General features: G+C 42.1%; 1 protein-coding gene across 1 annotated transcript in view; it reads left to right on the forward strand.

Annotated features, from left to right (window-relative positions):
- Nucleotides 1-4283: 4283 nt before the first annotated feature.
- The window catches only part of ELOVL4 (ELOVL fatty acid elongase 4), a 33478-nt gene continuing 18115 nt past the window's right edge, over nt 4284-19646 (forward strand). Inside the window, exon 1 of the mRNA XM_041412369.1 lies at nt 4284-4551. Coding sequence (XP_041268303.1) covers nt 4452-4551 — 100 coding nt within the window. The 5' untranslated portion in view covers nt 4284-4451. The remainder of the gene's footprint in view (nt 4552-19646) is intronic.

A 19646-nucleotide genomic window follows, 5' to 3' on the forward strand; every position in this document is an offset into this window, starting at 1 on the left:
TTGCATTGACATCACTGGGAGTGTCAGTCTGGCCCTTGACTATTTAAACCAGGACATTAAACATACTTTAATTCTTGTATTTCTGTAAGAGCCACAATAAAAACAGCTGATGTTCAAAACATGAAGTTGACACATATGAGAGATCCAATCCAGTGCTGGTGACAACAGCGAGATGGAACCTTGTGGGAACTTACATCCAAGGTAAGTTTTGGCCAAAGCCTGCACTGAGCATTACCATCTCTGGACACTTTCTGATGCATCACTCCAATATATTTGGTTTGGAAAAAATTCTTTTGATGCAGTTAAATGTATGAAAGGACAGATGGCATCTAACATATGGTGCAGAAAACAAGAAGCCAGATCTGTTTCAGATCCCATGGAAGACTCTCTGTGCTGTGGAATACCTGTGTGCAGAGTTACCCCACCTCAAATTATGGAATTAACAGTATGTTACGTAATAAACAAATTAATTAGTGCTGAAAGACGCATAGTTGGTTTCAATGTTATTATTTTAAAATATTATGTTTGTATGAAACCAGGTTCTTTTAAGCTTTTCTAGTGTAAATCTGCCTTAAATCAGCCTCTCCGCTGAAGTAGATAGCTTTTGTACTATTGCATATGAATACACTTGAGCCTGTATTTGTTGATTCAAAGATCAAACGAGCTTTTTTGGCTCAGCTAGCAGTCTTTATAAGGCATATCAACTCGAAAGTTTTAATGCAAGGAGCATATCAATTGGATAGGCTGTGCAAGAAAATCCCATTCACTGCAAATTAATGTGCTAATTTATTTAATCAATTTCCCTCCCAAGACATTGATGGAATCAAATGAAAAGACATGAGAATTTGATAATTCAAGTAATAAAAACACATTTCTAAAGTTAAATGTGTTTTCAACATTTAAATTTGGTCATGCCTCAACATATACAATACTTTTTTGCTGATAAATGAATAGGTTGTCCCTTACCACATCATGTAACATTTAGATCTGTCAAATGTGTTGATTCAAGCAATTTTATGCTTTCCCACCAGGTGAGTTCCTGGTTGTGGTGATTCTCTTTGTAGCAAGGCAGAGTTCTTTTACTGCTGTTTTTGTCTTTTATTGAGCTGCCTGGAGGGATCACTGGCGGCAACATACAAAGCTCTGACTGCTTTCTCTGTACTACACTTCATAAATATTACCAAATATACCTGCATTACATTTTCCCTTCACAGCAATTTCATTGCTAACCTGAAGCAAATCCTGAGTGGTAATACTTTCAACTAGTGCAGAAGCATCTGCTGATTCATCAATCATTATGATAGCATATGCTTCACTGAAATTAATGAATAAATACATTTTTACAAGCACAACTAAAGGCACTGATCATCAGGCACTTGTAACATTTCTATCGCTGTTTGTTTGTTTCATGAAGAAGCAGAAAATGGCTTGAAACAGCTCTGAAATGAGATATCATTGGGGTTTTTTTACAAGAATATCTGGAAGAAATACAAATGGTTTGTATCTGGAATGGGAACTGGGAGGAGAGCTTCCTAGAGCCACCTATCCCACGACTTCCTGTTACCTTCTGCACCCTTCCCAAAGCACACAGTTGCCTGCTGCCAGCACAAGCACGCTAGGCAAATGGCTGGAGCACAGCTGGGAATTCATATGTGTGTTCCTCTGGGATCAGCTGCCACAGATCTGCCTTTTCCTAGCAGAAATTTGCCCATCTGAGATGTCCAGGTTTTAGGAATGAATAGATTATCAAGTAGAAAGTGACAACACTGGCCAACTAATGATAATGAAAAATCATCATTTTCATGCTGGAGATTTCTTTGGAGGATATGATTGATACTGATATTGATACTATGCCTTTGGATGCCTTCCTCCTTCTGCTCTCTTTAAGTAGAAGACATGGTCTCAGCGTTCTTAAGGTAACATATTCTGCTGGGTGCACAAATGTAGAAAACCAACTGGGATTTGTTTGGAAGCCCGACACAGACCTAATCTTAAAAGAACATTCACATATTTGCAGGCTGAAACTTAAACTAATGAAAATAGTTAGCCATAAATTTCGGCAGGTTTTTTTAAGGCAATCTCAAAGCACAGAGGAAGTCACTCTGGTTAGATAGTTCATCTTCTCCCTGTTGTCCAAACTCTGCAACTCAGTTGTGGCTCCTCTCAAGCCTTAATGGCTCTGTGAAATTATCTATGTACAATCATATTGCTAATATAAAGGATTTAATTGCCATCAAGAAAAGTTACCTAATCAGAAATAGATGAAACAGTTAATTGGATGATATAAACATTTTATAAACAATAATTATTGGTGTCAGTTGTGCAAAAAAACTTCCACTGAATAAATAGGCATTTTAATAAAGAAGTAAGTATATGTAAGCTATAATATAAATAATTATTAACAGAAATATGTATTCATATTTCTATTATGTCTTGTTCCTTTTTTTGTTCTTTGGTAGACTGTGGTTCTTCACTCCTTGTGCTGGTGGCACTCTCCTAACTCCACATCTTGCCCAACAGGGCCGGGAAGTGCAAACCTTTCTCATGTTGATTCACTCAGTAGCCGCTCTGTTTCGAGCATGCAGCCAACACAAATGGCCACATACCAATTTGAGGGTTATGATTCAGTCTCCTGGTTTCCTTTTGATTTAAATGACAATGTTACAAAAAGTTCTGAAGCCGTGCTTTAGACAATGCTAACCACATATCTAGATACTAAATGTCCAAGAATACACTCCAGTGGTTTCTTCTATTGGAGATGCAGGAAACACAGCTAACACTACACTGTCTGCCTGCAACTTGAGAAGCAGGCTGGTGTTCACCTTGCCCTACCCAGTGACAGATCCATTTCAGAGCTCTCACCAGACCTTCTGCCACGATCAGCACCATCACAACAAGGCATAATTCAAGTCACTGTAATTCATGTAGAATTTTGATTGACTGTTCTCATGTGAGAGAAATAGTAGCTGTCCATACATCCGCACGTGACATCCTTGCTGTGCTCCAACTTTCAGCCAGCATTGGGGTAAGTTGGACTTCCCTGTCCATCGAGGCCTCCAGGTGTTGACATAGCTCCTCTTCCTTTTCCCAGTGTAGGTGATCCCTACTGCCAACCACCTGGTTTTGGTGCCGTGACTCTGCTTCCAGTGGAGCGACTAGTGATGGCCAGTGTGCCTCTCCTGTCCACAGGGCTGGGATCGCAGCAGCCAGAGCAGTGCAGGAGCTAAGCCGGGGGTGACTCACTCAGGAGGAGGAGTGCGGGCTGTGCTCACCAAGACCAAGTGACAACAAGTGACAGAGGTGCTGCTGCACTGGAGGAGGGAAAGGCAGACACCATCTGATCTGCCGCCTGCCAGGAGGAAAGCTTGCAAGTTGGGTGGAGCAGGTCCCCTCCTGCCCCTCACTCCCAAGGGTGTCATGCAGCCATCTGCACTATGCAAGATCATGGGACAGACAAGCTGCCAAGAAGGAGAAAAGAAGCAAAGGGTGTGAGGAGCAGGTGGTGCCTTTACACCAGACAGAGGGTTTGCTGGGACTGAAACACAGGGTGCAGAATGGATGCTCCTCCTGCAGCACCAGCAACACTCCAGGCAGCTGAATCTCTCTGCTCCATGAAGTGACCATAGAGGCCTTGGGCCAGGAGATAAGGGGAGGTGCGAGAAGGGCAGCTGGGGGGCACCTGGAGAAAGCCGGTCAGGGAAGTGCCACCAGGTGGTGGGGCAGGGAGGTAGCGAGGTCCCGTTGTGGTTGCTGGTGTTATCCATACTGGGAGGAGAAGGGATCTTAGCGAAGGCTCCTGGAAGCAGCAGAAGAGCCTCGATACGCACAGACGGAGGCAACACCAGCACCGCTCACGCCGGACCCACGGCGCTTCTATCAAGGGGTAGCAAGAAGGAGAGAAGAAAAATCCAAACTTACACAAAGAGAAGAGAAAGAAAGGAAATAGAAGTTGGCTGAAACACTCAATTTCCCCCCTATAAAATCAAAAATAAAAAATCCTATTTGAACACAAAAAAGCCCGGCTGAGATAACAAGCGCCTCCTCGCCACCCCGCACGCCCTCCGAGGGAGGAGGAGGCGGAGGAGGAGGAGCGGGTCCCCGCACCGCCCGCACCTGCTCCGGCCGGGGCCGCCGGGCGCCTGCGCGGCCTGGCCGCTCCGCTCCGCGGGGCCGCGCACCGAGCCGGGAGCGCCGAGCCGCGAGCACCGAGCTGCGGAGCCGCGGCCGCCGCCGCGCCGCCCCCCGCCTCCGCGCCCTCCACCCTGCCCGCGGGGCACCGGAGCCGGTGACGGGAGCGAGGCGGAGTCTGGAGGGAAGATACGGAGAGATAGAGATTTAAATCACATCCCCGGCTGTAGAAGGGGCAGCAGCAGCAGCAGCCCCGGCGCAGAGGCACGGACGCACGCGCCGAGAGAGGTCTGCCGGCTCCGCCGCTGCTGCTGCTGCTCACCATGGGTGCCGCCGCCGCCGAGCCCCCCAGCGCCATGGGCCTGGTGTCCAGCGTGGTGAACGACACCCTCGAGTTCTACCGCTGGACCTGGAGCATCCGAGGTAACGCGCCAGGGCGGCCGCGGCCCCGCCATCGCCGTGCCCGGCGCCCCCCGCCCGCTGCCACTGATGCGCTGCGGCTCAAAATGGCTCCATCTCCCGGGAGACGCGGAGCGCGCTCCGGCTCCCCGGGATGGGGCCGCGGCGAGGGCAGACCCCCCCAACTCCCGCCTGCTCCCCTCTCCCCTCCGGGTGCGCTCGGTGCAGTGTTTATTTATCTGCCGTAATCCCGTGTAGCGGCCCGGGGTGCGCGGAGCATCGATCCGCGGCAAGGTGAGCGCGTCCCCCGGGCGCCCGCGGGTGGACGTAGCGAAATCCGCTTCCCAGAGCCCTGATGCTCCGGTTCTCTGCCGCCGCGGCGTGCCTTGGGGTTGTCATACGGGGCTCTGATGTCGGAGGTAAGCGAGGCCCTCCGGTAAATCGTGCCGGAGCTCAGGCGGTCTTTGGCTTCTGCGGCAGGTGGGAGCCCCGCGTCGGCATCGCATGGAGCTCAGAAAAAAAAAAAAAAAAAAAGAAAGAAAAAAAAAAAAAAAAGAGGAAATGATTGTTACCGCCAGTGCAGCAGCTTTTAATTTTATATTAAGTGTGTTTGGGTCAGTCCTGCTGTTTTCCTTTTCCAATGTGCTCCACTCCTGTATTGGCACTCCACGACTGCAATGTGGCAGATGCTGAAGGAAGAGTAAATGTCTTGGAACATGGAGAAATGTGCAAAAGCGGCTTGCAGTGCTGGGACAGCAAATGAGGTGGTACCTTGCTGCAGTGCCCGGTAGCTGTGGAAGTGTTATTGGTCAGCGTGAATGGTTCTGTCTCGTGTGTCAAATGAAAGGAGTCGCTTTCACAGTTGCTATTGTGAGTAGCCACGCGCAGCTGGCAGAAGGATCATTTACTCCCCTGGATGTTTTCTTCATTTTTTCGTTGTCCACGCAGCGATGAGGTTTAGCTATTTTGAAACAGAGCAAAACTGGTGTGCATGTAGCTGTGGATGTATTTCGTGGCAGTGTGATAGGTGGGAATGTGGGGCCTTCATTACAGACGGGAAGCTCACTGCATCAGCAGTCTTTGCTTTTCCGCCCCCCCTCCCTTCTGCCATCTGTCAGATAATAAATTAATCTTATGTTATAGATGGAAGAAGCTCACTTTTTTTTTCACAATTTCCCTTTCCATAACTTCTGTGTATTGCTATATTTTAAAAATTGAGCCTGCATGTGTATTTTTCTCTTCTGTTTTTAAAAACTGCCACAATATGAGAGCAAATAAAAATGCTTGCAGCAGCACTGCATTGTAATCTACCAGTGTTTGCTCTCTGACTCTTGCAACATACAGTTGTCCATAGACTGCCAGGTAATGAATGAAAGAGATGCTATTCTAGTCAATCAATAGCATTTTCAGATGAATATAAATATAGATGTGAGTACAAAGTTGATAACCTTATAGATGACTTGATTTATTTGAAAAAAATACTACAAATTCTGATATGTTTCCTGAACTTCAAAAATGTTATTTAAGTCTGTCAATAGACCATGTCTATTGTAAGCAAAAATGATCAGAGGGGAAAAAATGAAGAAGAAAAAACAAGTAAATGTAAAGAATGTAAGGATAAGTAACTAACTGTGATACTACACATGGAGCAAACTTTTTTCTTTTGCTTCTTTGGAGGATGTTAAGCAGTAGTAGGATGACATTGTTATTGCCCCTAAAATATTGTAAGTCTTACTGATTTACTAATGGAAAATTTTTAATTTTTGCTTTAAGTTTGGCAGCACTGCTGTTAAAGCAGGATTCCATTGTAATGAAGTAATCAGTCATATTTTGTGGAGAGTTTCTTGTTCAGATTTTGGATTGCAGTAGGTCCCTGCAAGGCTAGTTTTGGGTAGAGCCTAAGCCATATGAAAAACACATTACAGTTCTTATTTATACCCAGTAGCATGTGGAACAAGGTTCTCCTGTAGTTTTTACAGTCAGGTAGGGATAGGTGAAACATGTAATATGTCACATTATAGTTACAAGGTAGCTGAGGATAAGAAAGTGTTATTCATGAGGTCTGTGGCTGTTCAGTGAAATAATTTTTAATGCCCCAAGTTCTGCAAAAATATCTGCTCAGTTTGCTGCTTTTCTGCGTGTTTCTTTGTTCAGACAAAAATAATTGTCTCCATTTGCCATCTCTGAGGGAACATACAGCATCCTTCCAGTACCTCAAAGGGGTGCAGGAGAGGGACATTTCAAAAGGGCAGGTAGTGATAGGACAAGGTAATGGCTTCAGACTGAAAGAGAGTAGGTTTGGATAATAGGAAAAAAATTCAATCCTGCAAGGGTGATGAGGTGCAGGAACAGGCTGCCCAGAGAACTTGTGGATGCCCCATCCCTGGAATTGTTCAAGGCCATGTTGGATGAGGCTCTGAAATTCTAGTGAAAGGTGTGTCTGCCCACAGAAGGGTAGTTGGAAGTAGATGATATTTAAGGTCCCTTCCAAACCAAACTATTCTATGATATGTTAAAATTGTGAATTCAGCACTGTAATGAGTTCATGCAACAACCTTTGTGTTAAGAGCTATGACAGTAGTGTTGCTCAACAGAAAACACAAATTATGGCATGCAAGACCATTGCCTAATGTTCAATATCATTAAATAAAAAACTATACCACGCAGCAAAGTTGCTCAACAAATGATGCTATGCAATAGCATTACACAATAAATCATACTGAAACACTACTACACAGCAAAATTACACAACAAAATGTGAAGAAATATTATTCCCACTACTACTCCTACACTTATTCTCTCAATTTCCCACTTCCATTTTTTTATTGAACACCTGTGTGTCTTTAGCCCTGTTCTCTGTATTCAGCAAGATTATCTTGCCAGCAGGTGTTTTCTCCTGCTGCCTTGGACTCCTGTGATGACACTTGTGTAGAACTGTGCCAGAACATCCCACTGAGTCTTGTGCTGCTTTATTTTTGCACATTAAAGATTTGATCGTTTTCCTCCCCTGCTTTGTGCTATTTAAAAAGCAACTGACCTTTTCTGAGACCAAAAAACCCCCAAAAGACCAAGTGTATAATGAGCCTAAATGGATTTTGAGTTGATGTTACAATTTCTTTTGGCATTAAGCATGCTGTCTAAATCTGATTTGTTTGTGGTTTTGGTTTTTTAAGTCTTGCATTTGGGAATAATAGCAGTGTTCTGTGACTTTTTCCCCAAATATATTATCAAATACATTTTCAGCATTAGCTTAATGCTTTTGCTTGTTCATTTGTTGAAAAACTACTTTTATTCTCTCCAGCCTTGACTATTCTCCAGACCCCTTTCATGAAAGCTCAAAATCCATTGTAACCATACATTCACCTAGGAAGCTAAAGAACATAACTTAGGAAGACATAGTCTTCAAGAAGAGCTAGAAAGGTCAAAAACATCTTCTTAGCGGTCATCAAGAGCAAAAAAAAGGTGGTCAGAGGAACAGTTACTATCAGGAAATATGATCTAGGAATTCCATGCCCTTATTTCTGTAAGGGCATGGGACCAGTTCCATGTAATTGCTAGGGCAGGGCTTCCTTCTTTCTCTCAGCTCGAGTAGCTGGTTGGGGTTGGATTTGCCAGGAAGGATTAAGGGTATGATTAGATGACTGAGCAAGTGACTTAAAGGGAGGTTCCAGGCTGAGTCCAGGGGAACTATTAAGATGAATAACTCAGGACACAATCCAGGAAAGAAGAGTGTGGAAATCTCAAAATGTGGGTGAAGAGACCATTGTCAGTTGGGGCAGGGGAATGGGAGACTGTGGCTTGGGAAGAACATTCGTGAAACACTGGACAAAAATATTTATTTAGAGGAGTTACTTAGTTTGAATGTACTGAGCTAAGGAACAGAAGGCTTTACTGACTTTGGGTGAGAATGTTTCTTCTTGGATTTCAAGAGTTTAAAGGAGGCAGGGCCATCCCAGGCCATGTGGGACTGCTTTGGAACAGCAACTATTTACAGCTGTTGCAGTTAATAAGATTACAGACTTTTTCCATCAGTAGGAAAGGAGACAGATACAAACTTTCACTTTAGTGATAGGGCAGTGTTCTACCTAGGATCTTGTTCAGGAGCAGCATCAATGGTAGGTTTTATCAGCTGGGTCAGTAGTGTAAGGCAGTGAGAATGGAGAAGATGGGAAACTTACAGCTGCTTGCCTAAAATGTGAACCAGTGGAGCAGATTGCTTGAGAACACTGATTGCCATGAACACTTTTGCTAGGAGATCTTGGGAATAATTTTAAAATTTTCCAGGAAGTTCAGGTTCATTTTCTTTTTCAGTCCAGGGAACAGAAGCAGAACAACACAGGTTTCTTCTTCCCTTGTACCTTCCCCCCATGGAGAACCCAAGTATGACCAAAGGATCCTGAGTGTGTATACTTGAGAAAAGTTCATGGGGGTGCTTAGCAGAACACTCTGAGTGCAAGTAGTCCCTTGCAGCTGAGGATTTGTGCCAAAGCTGGAGGCAAGTAGAATCCCAGTGAAAGTGCTTCAGAGGATGATGATGGGGAAAGAGAATGAAGGGTGAGATTAAGGTTCATGAAGTCTGTTTCACAGAAACAAAGCAGAATGTGTTCCTAAACTTTCAGAGCGCTGGCTGAGCATCAGATTTGGTGATTTGGCACAATACTTGTCTTGCAGATACAATATTCTTCTCAAGGGAACAGTTTTTTCAGGCTGTGGCCATGACTGGGTAAAACACAAAGATTAGACAGGGAGAAACGTACTGGAAATGGAAAAGCTGTCTAACTGGGCTGGCTGTCTTGTGGCAGAAACACAAAGAAAAAACCTGTGGCAGAAGGAGCATGTGGAGAAATTGACTGTGGAAGTAAAGAATGTTAATGCCTAGATCATATGAGACTGCTGTCAACTAAACTGAGCAATAGGAGCATCCAGTTTATTTGATTCATTTGACATTTAATTGCCAGTTAGTGAAGGGAGGGAATTTATTAGTGAAGAAAAAAAACCGTGCTTGGTATTGAAAGCAATTTGCTGAATGTTTGAGGGAAATTCTACCCCCATTTCATCATCGGGAGATTTTATCAGATTGTACAACTCAAAAGACATAATCAGAACTAAACAGATACCAAGCATTTTTGGAAATGGAAACATCATTCAGAAAAGTACATTAGGGAAGGGGAAATGTCTGCTTAGACATCTTAGGTCAGCAAACTTCAAGACCTTGGTCATAAGGGAGTAGGATCAAGCAAAATGAACTCTATGGATGAGAAGCTGAGTTACGAGTGGAAGACTTCTCTTGCCTAAAATGAAGGAGGAGAAGTTGTAGGGATGATATGCAAATCCCAGCTCCAGGAAAGAAATTAAACAGAAAAAAAACCTTCAAAGAGCACCAGCAAGAATGTAATACAAACTTCTGTTTGAACACTCATCAGCATATTCCAGAAGGAAAAGGAAATCTGTAGACAAAATGACAAGAACATAACTGAATATTTGAAAATTCATTCTAAAACTGTGTAGGTAGCATGTCTTGAAATCTTTGAAGGAAATAAGTTGTTATGAATACTCTTAAAGGAGAATCCATGAGAAAAGATCTGGAAATGGCTGTATACTGATTGCATGACCTTAATACCTACTGCAGAAGGCCAAATGACTAGATGTTTAGAATTCAGCACATAGCAAATTGCTGATGCAGAGTTCTAAGCAAATAATGTTTCTCAGCTGAGGCATCATGAGGTGTATATCAGTATCTGGTCCTGGAGCCCCATACTGCAACCAGACGTGAAGAATTCTTGGGAAGTTGAAATATCCTTGCTGTGAAGCAGATGCATTCATCGTGGAGACTCCACTGCTTAGGTAGCTTGATCGAGGATAGTGGCTGAACTCTTGTTTGTAGGCAGCTGTCTCTAGTTGCGGTGCCTTGTCAGGAGTGTTTGTAGTTGTCACCCTGCACTCGTGCTGTGCTCAGGGTGAAGAGGCTGTGGCAGGGCTGTGGTTATAGATATGAACCACCAGAAGAGGTTGTATTCAAAGCAGCTGTGCTGTGCTGTCCTGTGCAGCCAGGGAAGAGTGTCAAAGGCTGCACAAGGACAGGTAATAGAAGAAGCTTAGGGAACATAGGATGTAGTTCCTTTTAAGGTCTTGTAGATCAGAAGTCATGAGGAGTGGGTGAGGCAAGATTCCACTTTTTCCTCTGCCATTCCAGACAGGTTTTTTGAGATACTTGATTGATTGATTGATTGATTGATTAGGACAGCATTTAGATGAAAGGTGAATGAATGAGAAAACTCCAAACAGATATGGAGGGGACTTTGGGAGGAGGAATTTACTGGGATGCAAAGCTAAGGGGAGAGAAGAGGCTGTTGTGTGTACTGAAGAGTTTTTTTAGGTAAAGCAAGTGGGGTTGAATGAATGCCTGAATGGCCTGAAAAATTGGAGCTAAATGAGAGTTCATTTATCTAAAAAGAATTGACCATGAAAAGAATGACAGCTTTGGCTTTTAAAGAGTGTTGTTATGACTGAGGTGTTCCTGGAGCACAGAAGTTTGGCAGTGTGATTTTAAGGACAGATCTGATCCATAAGGTAGGACTTCTCTGACTAGTAAATATATGACAAGGCCTTGCTTTCTCAAGCTGTATTTGGAAACCAAGTTGGAGCTACCACTGCACTTCATAAGGAACACTTTGAGTGGGTCTGTCTGACTGACACCTCACTTAGGAGGATGTAGATGCTGAATACAGTTCCTGCATCTTGTGTGGTGACAAGTGGGTACAACTATGCTCAATGTTGTCAAACTCAAGTGCTTCTGAGTGTATGAACTTCAAAGTCTTGTGGAATTTTAAGGATGCAAATGAAGGCAGCTCTGAAATTCAGGCTTGGCAATACTTAGGTGTTAGCCCTGTTGGGGTTTTGAGTACTGCACCCTAGCTAGCAGGTAAAGCAATAAGTAGCTGCAAGGCAAGCCTGGAGATGAATAGAGTGCAATGTGGTTTGTATTAACTCATTTTGTGTGTGCTTGGATTTCAAGATAAGCATGAGCTAGATTACCTTTCTCTCGTGGAAGGTGAGGGAGAATAAGTTTGGCTTGCATTTGATGCAAGATAGTGACGCCTGTGGGCATCAATTGGTCTTGGTTTCATTTTGCTTGTGTGCCTGCAACTCAACTTCTTTCTTTAGGCACTTGAATAATTTCAGTGGTTTGATCCTTGACTCCTGTCCTGGAGTCTTCACTCTCTCTGTGGCATTGTGTCTGCTTGTACTATGGGATTCTTGCCTTGTATTGTGTTTGCATGGCAAGGGTTTTCTACTAGGGGGACTATACTAGAAGCTTCCCCCATGTCCAACAGAGCCAATGCCAGCCCATTCCAAGATGGGATTTCTGCATTCCTGCTGCTGGCCAAGGCTGAGCCAATCAGTGATGGTAATAAAATCTCTGTGACAGCAATTCCACCATCAAAAGTGTGGCCAGCAGGTTGGGGCAGGTGAGTCTGTCCTTCTACTCCACTCTTGTGAGATCTTCCACCTCTGGGGTCCCCAGCACTAAAAGGACAATGACCTAACAGAGCAAATCTAGACCAGGGCCACCAAGTTGTTCAGAGGGATGGAGCACCTCTTCTGTGAGGAAAGGCTAGGAGAATTGGAATTGTAGAGCCTGGAAAAGAGAAGGCTTTGGGGTGACCTAATTGTGTCCTTCCAGTATCTGAAAGGAGCCTACAAGAAAAATGGAGAGAAACTTTTTACAAGGGCGTGTGGTGAGAGGATAGGGGGGAATGGCTTCAAACTGGAAGAGTGGAGGTTTAGCTTAGAAATGCTAGGAAAAAATTCTTTATTCTGAGGATGGTGACATGCTGGAACAGGTTGTCCATAGAAGCTGTGGATGCCCCATCCCTGAGAATATTTAAAGCCAGATTGGATGAGGCTCTGAACAACCCAGTCTAGTAGAAGGGGTCCCTGTTCATGATAAAGTTGTTTGAAGTGGATGATCTTTAATTTCCCTTCCAAACCAGACCATTCTGTGATTTTACAATAATATATTTAAGAAGAGGGGGAAAAATGGCACGGAAGTAATTGCAGCCAGAGAAGAGAAGAGTGAGAATATGTGAGACAAACCACACTGCAGACGTGGAGGTCAGGGAAGGAAGGCGAGGAGGTGCTCCACGTGCAGGAGCAGAAATTTCCCTGCACACTCTGTAGACATGGAGGTCAGGGAAGGAAGGCGAGGAGGTGCTCCACGTGCAGGAGCAGAAATTTCCCTGCAGCCCATGGGAAAGACCATGGTGAGGTACCTGTGCCCCTGATGCCTGTGAGGTCCATAAGGATGCAGAGATCCATCTGCAGCCTGTGGAGGAGCCTCACACGAGAGCAGGTGGATGCCGTAAGAAGGCTGTGACCCTATGGAAAGGAAGCCCGTGCTGGAGCAGGCTCCTGGCAGGAAGGATCCCACACTGGATCAGTCTGTGAAGAGCTGCAGTCTGTGAGAAGGACTCAGGCTGGAGAATTTCATGGAGGACTGTCAACTGTGGGAGCAACCTGACACTGGAGCAGGGGAAAGACTCCTCCTCCTAAGGAAGGAGGAGCATCACAAACAGCATGTGATGAACTGACGGTAATCCCTATTTCCCATCTCCCATTGCCACTGGCAGGGAGAAGGTAGAGAATCAGGGGTGAAGTGAAGCCTGGGAAGGAGGGAGGGTTTGGGAGAAGGTGCTTTTCAGGTTTGTTCTACTTCTCATTATACAACTCAAATTTTGATTGGTAATAAATTCAAGTAATTTCTCCAAGTCACATCTGTTTTGTCCATGACCATAACCAATTTGTGACCTCTCCCTGTCCTTCTCACTCTCTACAACTCCCTGAAGGGAAGTTGCAGTCACATCAGGGTCAGTCACTTTCTCCAAGCAGCAGCTGACAGAAGGAGAGGACACAGTCTTAAGCTGCACCAAGGGAAATATAGGTTAGATATTAGGAACAAGTTTTTTACAGAAAGAGTGCTAAAGTTCTGGAATGGTCTGCCCAGGGAGGCATCCCTGGATGTGTTAAACCATCCCTGGATGTGTTTAAAAAAAGATTGGCTGTGGCACTTGGTGCCGTGGTTTTGTTGAGCTGTTAGGGCATGGTTTGGACTCAATGATCTTGAATGTCTCTTCCAACCCAGTGATTCTGTGATTCTGATTAACTTTCATGAGGCTTTTCTTCTATCTTCTCTATCCTATCCAGGTGAGAGGGGAGTGACAGAGCAGCTGCGGTGGGTACCTGGCCTTCAGACAGGGTCAAAACAGCACATCCCTACTTTCACTTTCTGTTTCAGCATAATTGTGAACTCTTGACTGTTTGGTTTGTTTCCATCATATTTTCCTATTCCTCTTACCTATTTCTGCTATGTCTAAAAAGTGTCTTCTTTCAGCTCTTGCATATGTTGTGCTTAATTTGCATGCTTAACTATATTGCTCTATTTTCTTTTTTTATCTGCTTATAGATGTTATCTCCTTGATTCCTTCTCCCAGTTATGACCAATGAGAAAAATTGTTTTAGTGCTTTCTAAATGTTCCTAGAATATTGCTGAAAGCAGTGAATTTGTAATGTCTTTCACTTTTTCTGTTGAGCCAGCAAATCTCTCTGACTTGATTTTATGTCCTCCTATTCTTAGACATCACTGTAACACCTTGTTTTTAAATGGTTTGAGTTAACATAAAAAAAAAAAAAGTAGTAGTTAAATTGACTAGCTGGGCTGTAAATAGGAGACTTCATAATCATATTTTCTACACAGTTTAATATTTAGTGGTTTACCAGAAACAGATGAGCCCAGTAGAAATACTCACATACAGAGTACCCTAAAATGCTTTGATAATTAGGTCAGGTTTTTTCCTACTCTGTCCAATCTCCATTTCAGAGATCCCTAAATTTTTTACCATGAGGGAGAAACTTTATTGCTGAAACCATTAGAGAAGTTTGGGGCCCATGTGTTACATGGAAAGTAACACAATTGTGGAACTGGAAAGACTCAGTTGTAGCAGTTGTTTGGACATGGACATTATGTAGCTTCCAAAGAGACCATTATAGAGCTGTGTACTTAGTGAATGAAAGATTCAGACACTGACCATTCTTTTCATAACTTTCGGGTTAAAAATATTTTGTGATTCAATTCATATTTTGAAATCAGCATTTCAAAATTAGTCTCTTTTTTTTTTTTTGTGCTTGGTTCCTCACCCCCTCAATTTGTTATTTTTGCTAATGTTAAAGGGATGTTGAGGAATTAAGTTCTAAGTGTTTTAGAGTTTTGTTTTTCCTTGGAGGCTTTGACTGATGTATTTGTGTTAAGCTAACAGAAGACCTAATGCATCTCACAACAGTAAATTTACTTCTGCCTCTGAACTTTGAAGAGCTAATGCATTTCAGTAACTCCTTTTGTAGTTTTTAATCAAAACAAAATTCTCATCTCATTCATCCTTCTGTAAAACCGAAGTGATGAGGAGCACCCTTGTGGTGATGCAAACAGGAAAAACAGGTAGTTTATCAGAGAGCTTTCTGTGCAGCTTCTTGCAAATTTTCTCCAGTAGCTTTCTGGTATTATTTTTAGGCAGATTTCACTTGCCATTGCTGGTTTTCATACATCCTCAAGCACTGCATTTAAAAGTCTCTAAATGTTCATCTACAACCCCAAATAGCTGTTACAAGAGCATCAACATAAGTTGTTTATATTTGCTGTGTAGTTAAGCATCACTATCCTTTTGGTGTGTTAGCACATTAGACATGTGCCAGTGCTGAATTTACTATCCTGTGTATGCTGGGTATGTAACACTTTACAGAGGATAAGACCTTGCAGAGTTATTATTGAACTGATATTAATAATCTTTCACATTTTTCAATGAACTTAAGTTTAAACTGAAGGAATCCAGTATCTGTCTTTGGAGAAGTCATCATGCCCTATGATCATCCCCTTCAGCATTATAAAACTCTGGGTGGGCCAATAGACTAATCTGTTATTGCAACATTGAATGTGCATAAATCCTGTGCTTGTATTACTGCCTACTGATACTCCTACAACTATTTCCAGAGTGCCAAACCCCAGCACTTTTGTATTAAGTAGTGACATGTCCAGTCTGAATTCAGATAAATAGTTTTGGCAAAACCCATAAATGTTTGAATAGAAGTTTCAGTAGAAGAAAAGCTTTATGAAGTGTGTTTGGTGCAGTAATTCTATTGCTTTAGAAATATAGAGACATATGCTGGATCATAAAAGTCTGCAACTAGTTTATAAAATTATATTGTACGGTGGGGTTGGGGGTTTTGTGTGCTTTTGTCTGTTTACTCCATAACTTATAATATTTAAGAAAAAGCGTGTAGGCATCACTGCATTGGAAATGCATCTTGCATTTGTGATGTTTGGAAAAGAAGATTTGGCAACCAGAAGAATACTTCATGCCTCAAGGGCTTGTATCTTGCATATCTTGTGTAAGCTTCAGTGAGGATTATATTTTTATTATTGCTTGAAGCAGACCATTTGTACTGTCCCCACAAGTAATCATAATAAATGGAGGAGATAAATATAATTTGAGCAAGGTAATATATTTGGACTTGAAAATCCTGAGACTTGATGGTAAATTGTCATGTGTCCTGAACTTCATAGTAGTTCCATAACTATCCTTGGCTTGAAATGCGTGTATAATGTAATTGTTGTATAGAGGCACAAAGACAATGTGGTATTAATGATTGAGTGATAGGAGTCCTGAGAAGACTAGAATGATGGGAAGACTGGTTAAAATACATCTGGCCTTTTAACAGCTAATTGGGATTTGGCCTTCCCGCTACTTTAATGGGAGTTTATGAAACACATGCACATTACACAGGTGTTCATTAGCTGCAGGAGATGTTGCTCTTAGCTGCTTGGCATTTTGATTTTATGTTGCTGTTTACAGCTTTAAAGAAGACTAAGCAGTCAGTTCCAAGCCCTGAAATTCAAAACAAAGCCACAACTGGTTGTGAGTGGTACCTGTTAGTCTTGCCTCATAGTCCTCTTGGTTTTGGGGCAGGCATCTCTCATTTCTTACCACAACAGGGTTTTGTACAGCAAATTTAGAATATGTGGGTTTCATTGCTTTGATTTCTGGGGTATGTGGTCTCATTATTCATTGTGCTTCAGAGGCTGAATACTCTTATTCTTGCACCTTAGTATTACGTTTTATGGCTTGTTAAAATGACAATGCTTTGCTGTTAAATTTTGATGTCTCTTGTTCTTAACACGAACAAATTAGTTTGTTCCTGACTAGTTAAAGCTCAAGGATAGACAAAGTACTTAACTCAGATTTTTAGATTTGTTATCAAAGATTTAGAAAAACCTTGCTTTCTCTCTACTGATCTACTAATTAATTTTTTAAAATTACTTAAACCAGATCAGCTGTTATGCTTTTTTTTTTGCTGGGTTTTGGGAACCTTTGTCCATATAATGTCCTGTGCATGTCATCCTCATCTTTACCAATTCCATACATGGGAAGAAATTCTTCACTGTGTGGGTGGTGAGGCACTGGAACAGGATGCCCAGAGAAGCTGTGGATGCCCCATCCCTGCAGCTGTTCAAGACCAGGTTGGATGGGGCTCTGAGCAACCTCTAGTGGGAGGTGTCCCTGCTCACGACAGGGTGGTTTGAAGTGGATGATCTTTGAGGTCCCTTCCAACCCAAGGCATTCTATGATTCTCTGATACTCACATCTTTGTTTTCTTGCCAGTTATTACCACCACTGATACTGTGACATTATGATAATACAGAATTTTTTGTGACATAAAGCAGCAGGGGCTTGACTGATTCCTGAGAAACCAGTGCAAGGCCAATTTAAATGTTTGTTGAGTATACAGAGATGAGCCATGAAGATGATTCTATGATAGGAAAATATGCCTGCATGTGAATGAGATGAAGTGTTTCTTTAAGGAAAATTAAAAAAAAAAAGGCAACTAGTGAGTCACCTGATAATTGTTCAAAACTACCCAAATGAGGAATGAAAAGAATGATGGCACCAGGAAAGAAAATCATATGAACTAGTTAATCCTAATTTTTTTGGCCTGCAGAGAGCAACTTCATGCTAGTTAAGTCCAGGAAAGAAACTCATATGAACTAGTTCAAGTTTAATCCTAATTTTTTTGGCCTGCAGAGAGCAACTTTATGCTAGTTAACGTTTTACATCCAGCTGTTATATGTTCTGCTGGGCTTGCTGCCTCTGAAAAGACATATCCTGTACTAAAATGGGAAATTCTTCTAAAAATGATCTCTTGGCTTATACATGTGTTAATGGAAGTTTCATGACCTTTGCTTTGTAGATGATAGTAGATTCTTTCTGAGTTAGGTACAGGTAAGTTTGACCCTGTCAAACTCCTTAGAAATACCCATAGTGCCAGAAGACTGCGGACATTGTCAAGTATGATGGATAAGAAAGAAGCATAAACTGGCCATTCTTTTTGTCCCAGTCATTTTGCTTTCCTGCAGCAATCTGTCTGCACAATCCCTCCAAAGAAGACATGGTCTTTTCTTTTGCCTGAAGCATGGATGAGGCTATAGGGATGTAATTTTAGTTCATGCAGTAGCTTCAACCTGCTATTACAGGATTTCTCGTTAAAGAAACTTTATAAACTGAGATTATTAGCAACAGAACAAGAGCAAATGGCCTGAAGCTGTGTGGGGGGAGGTTCAGGTTGGACATCAGGATAAATTTTTTCACTGGACAGGGTGGTTAGATGTTGGAATGGGCTGCCTCAGGAGTCACTATCCCTGGAGGTGTTCAAGAAATGACTGGACATGGCATTTAGGTGCTATGGTTTAATTGACATGGTGGTGTTCAGTCATAGGATGGACTAGATGATCCTGAAGGTCTTTTCCAATTTTAATGATTTTGTAATTTCACTAATTGAGGATTAGAGTGCAGTTTATGCAATGAATAATCAATAGCAAAGCAGGTAAGTTAATCCAAGCAATGACAACCTAAAAGAAAAATTCATTTGAGGCCATATGAGCAGCTCTATTAAAATAATAGTAAGTGAATTGACATTTTTTAATTCTACAGATTTTCCATCCAAAAATATATGGTCTCTCAATTTTCACTCTGCAGTGCTGCTTCATTATCAGTCTTCAGTCTCAAACTGTGCAGCCCATGTAGTCTTGTACTGTTTTAAAGGCTAATTTTGTAGCTTTAGCTGTTGTTGTTCTGAGGTGTTAGTCAGAGACTGAGCTTTTTTCCTTGCAATTTCTACAAACTGCTAACAGTAAATCTACTTTTAAATTATTCTGATGTATTACTCAGTTTAGTTTAAAAGCATCGGGTCTAATCAAGTGGATGCTTATTCAAGTTTACTTTCAACAGATCCACTCTGCAGTGGTTGTGTACCCAGAGTGAATCTTATATTCACTTGTAAATATTTACATGACTGAACCAGTATTTCTAATAAAAATCTTGGAGAGAAGTATATTGTATATTTATCTGTAGCCAGAAAGAAAAGGGGGAGGGAGGGGATCGCTGAAGCACTGAAATCACTGAAGGGATCTTGTGTGAAAACTTTGTAAACATTTTAAGGTGTGTGAAGTTGTATTTCTCACCTTTTTTTTATATTATATGTGCTTTCATTTTGTAGTTATTTTAATTATAGTGGTAGGGGAACTAACAAGATGTGGGAAATTCTTAGATAATTAAAACACTGTGGTTCATGGAACAATACTCCAATTTGGTAATACTGCTTCACCTCCCTTCTATTATGGAGTTAAAATTTTTACTTTTTAAGGAAATCTTTCTTAAACTTGAGGTTGGCTTTGATAGTACCTTTGTTAAAATAGAGGTGATCTGCAGAGAGCTCTCACAGAAGCACTTTTAAATGCTCGCTGTCATTTCTGCAGTGTCTTTAGAAATGTAATCGGACAGATGGATGTGCTGGATTGGCACTGTAAGTGTCTTTGCGCTGAGAATAGTATCAATAGCTATTAATAACTTTGAAAGTCTCTCCAGATAAATTAGTGAGTACCGACCTTATAGCTAAGGAATACATACGTTGTTAAACTGAAGATTTTCTAAGTATTTATTTTGAACCTAACATGAAGACAGGGAATTGCAATAATCATGTATTTTTGTGATGTAATATTTTCTCTAAAACTGATT

Source organism: Onychostruthus taczanowskii, unplaced genomic scaffold, assembly GCF_017590055.1.
Source record: "Onychostruthus taczanowskii isolate IOZ18803 unplaced genomic scaffold, ASM1759005v1 scaffold39, whole genome shotgun sequence".
Taxonomy (NCBI): domain Eukaryota; kingdom Metazoa; phylum Chordata; class Aves; order Passeriformes; family Passeridae; genus Onychostruthus; species Onychostruthus taczanowskii.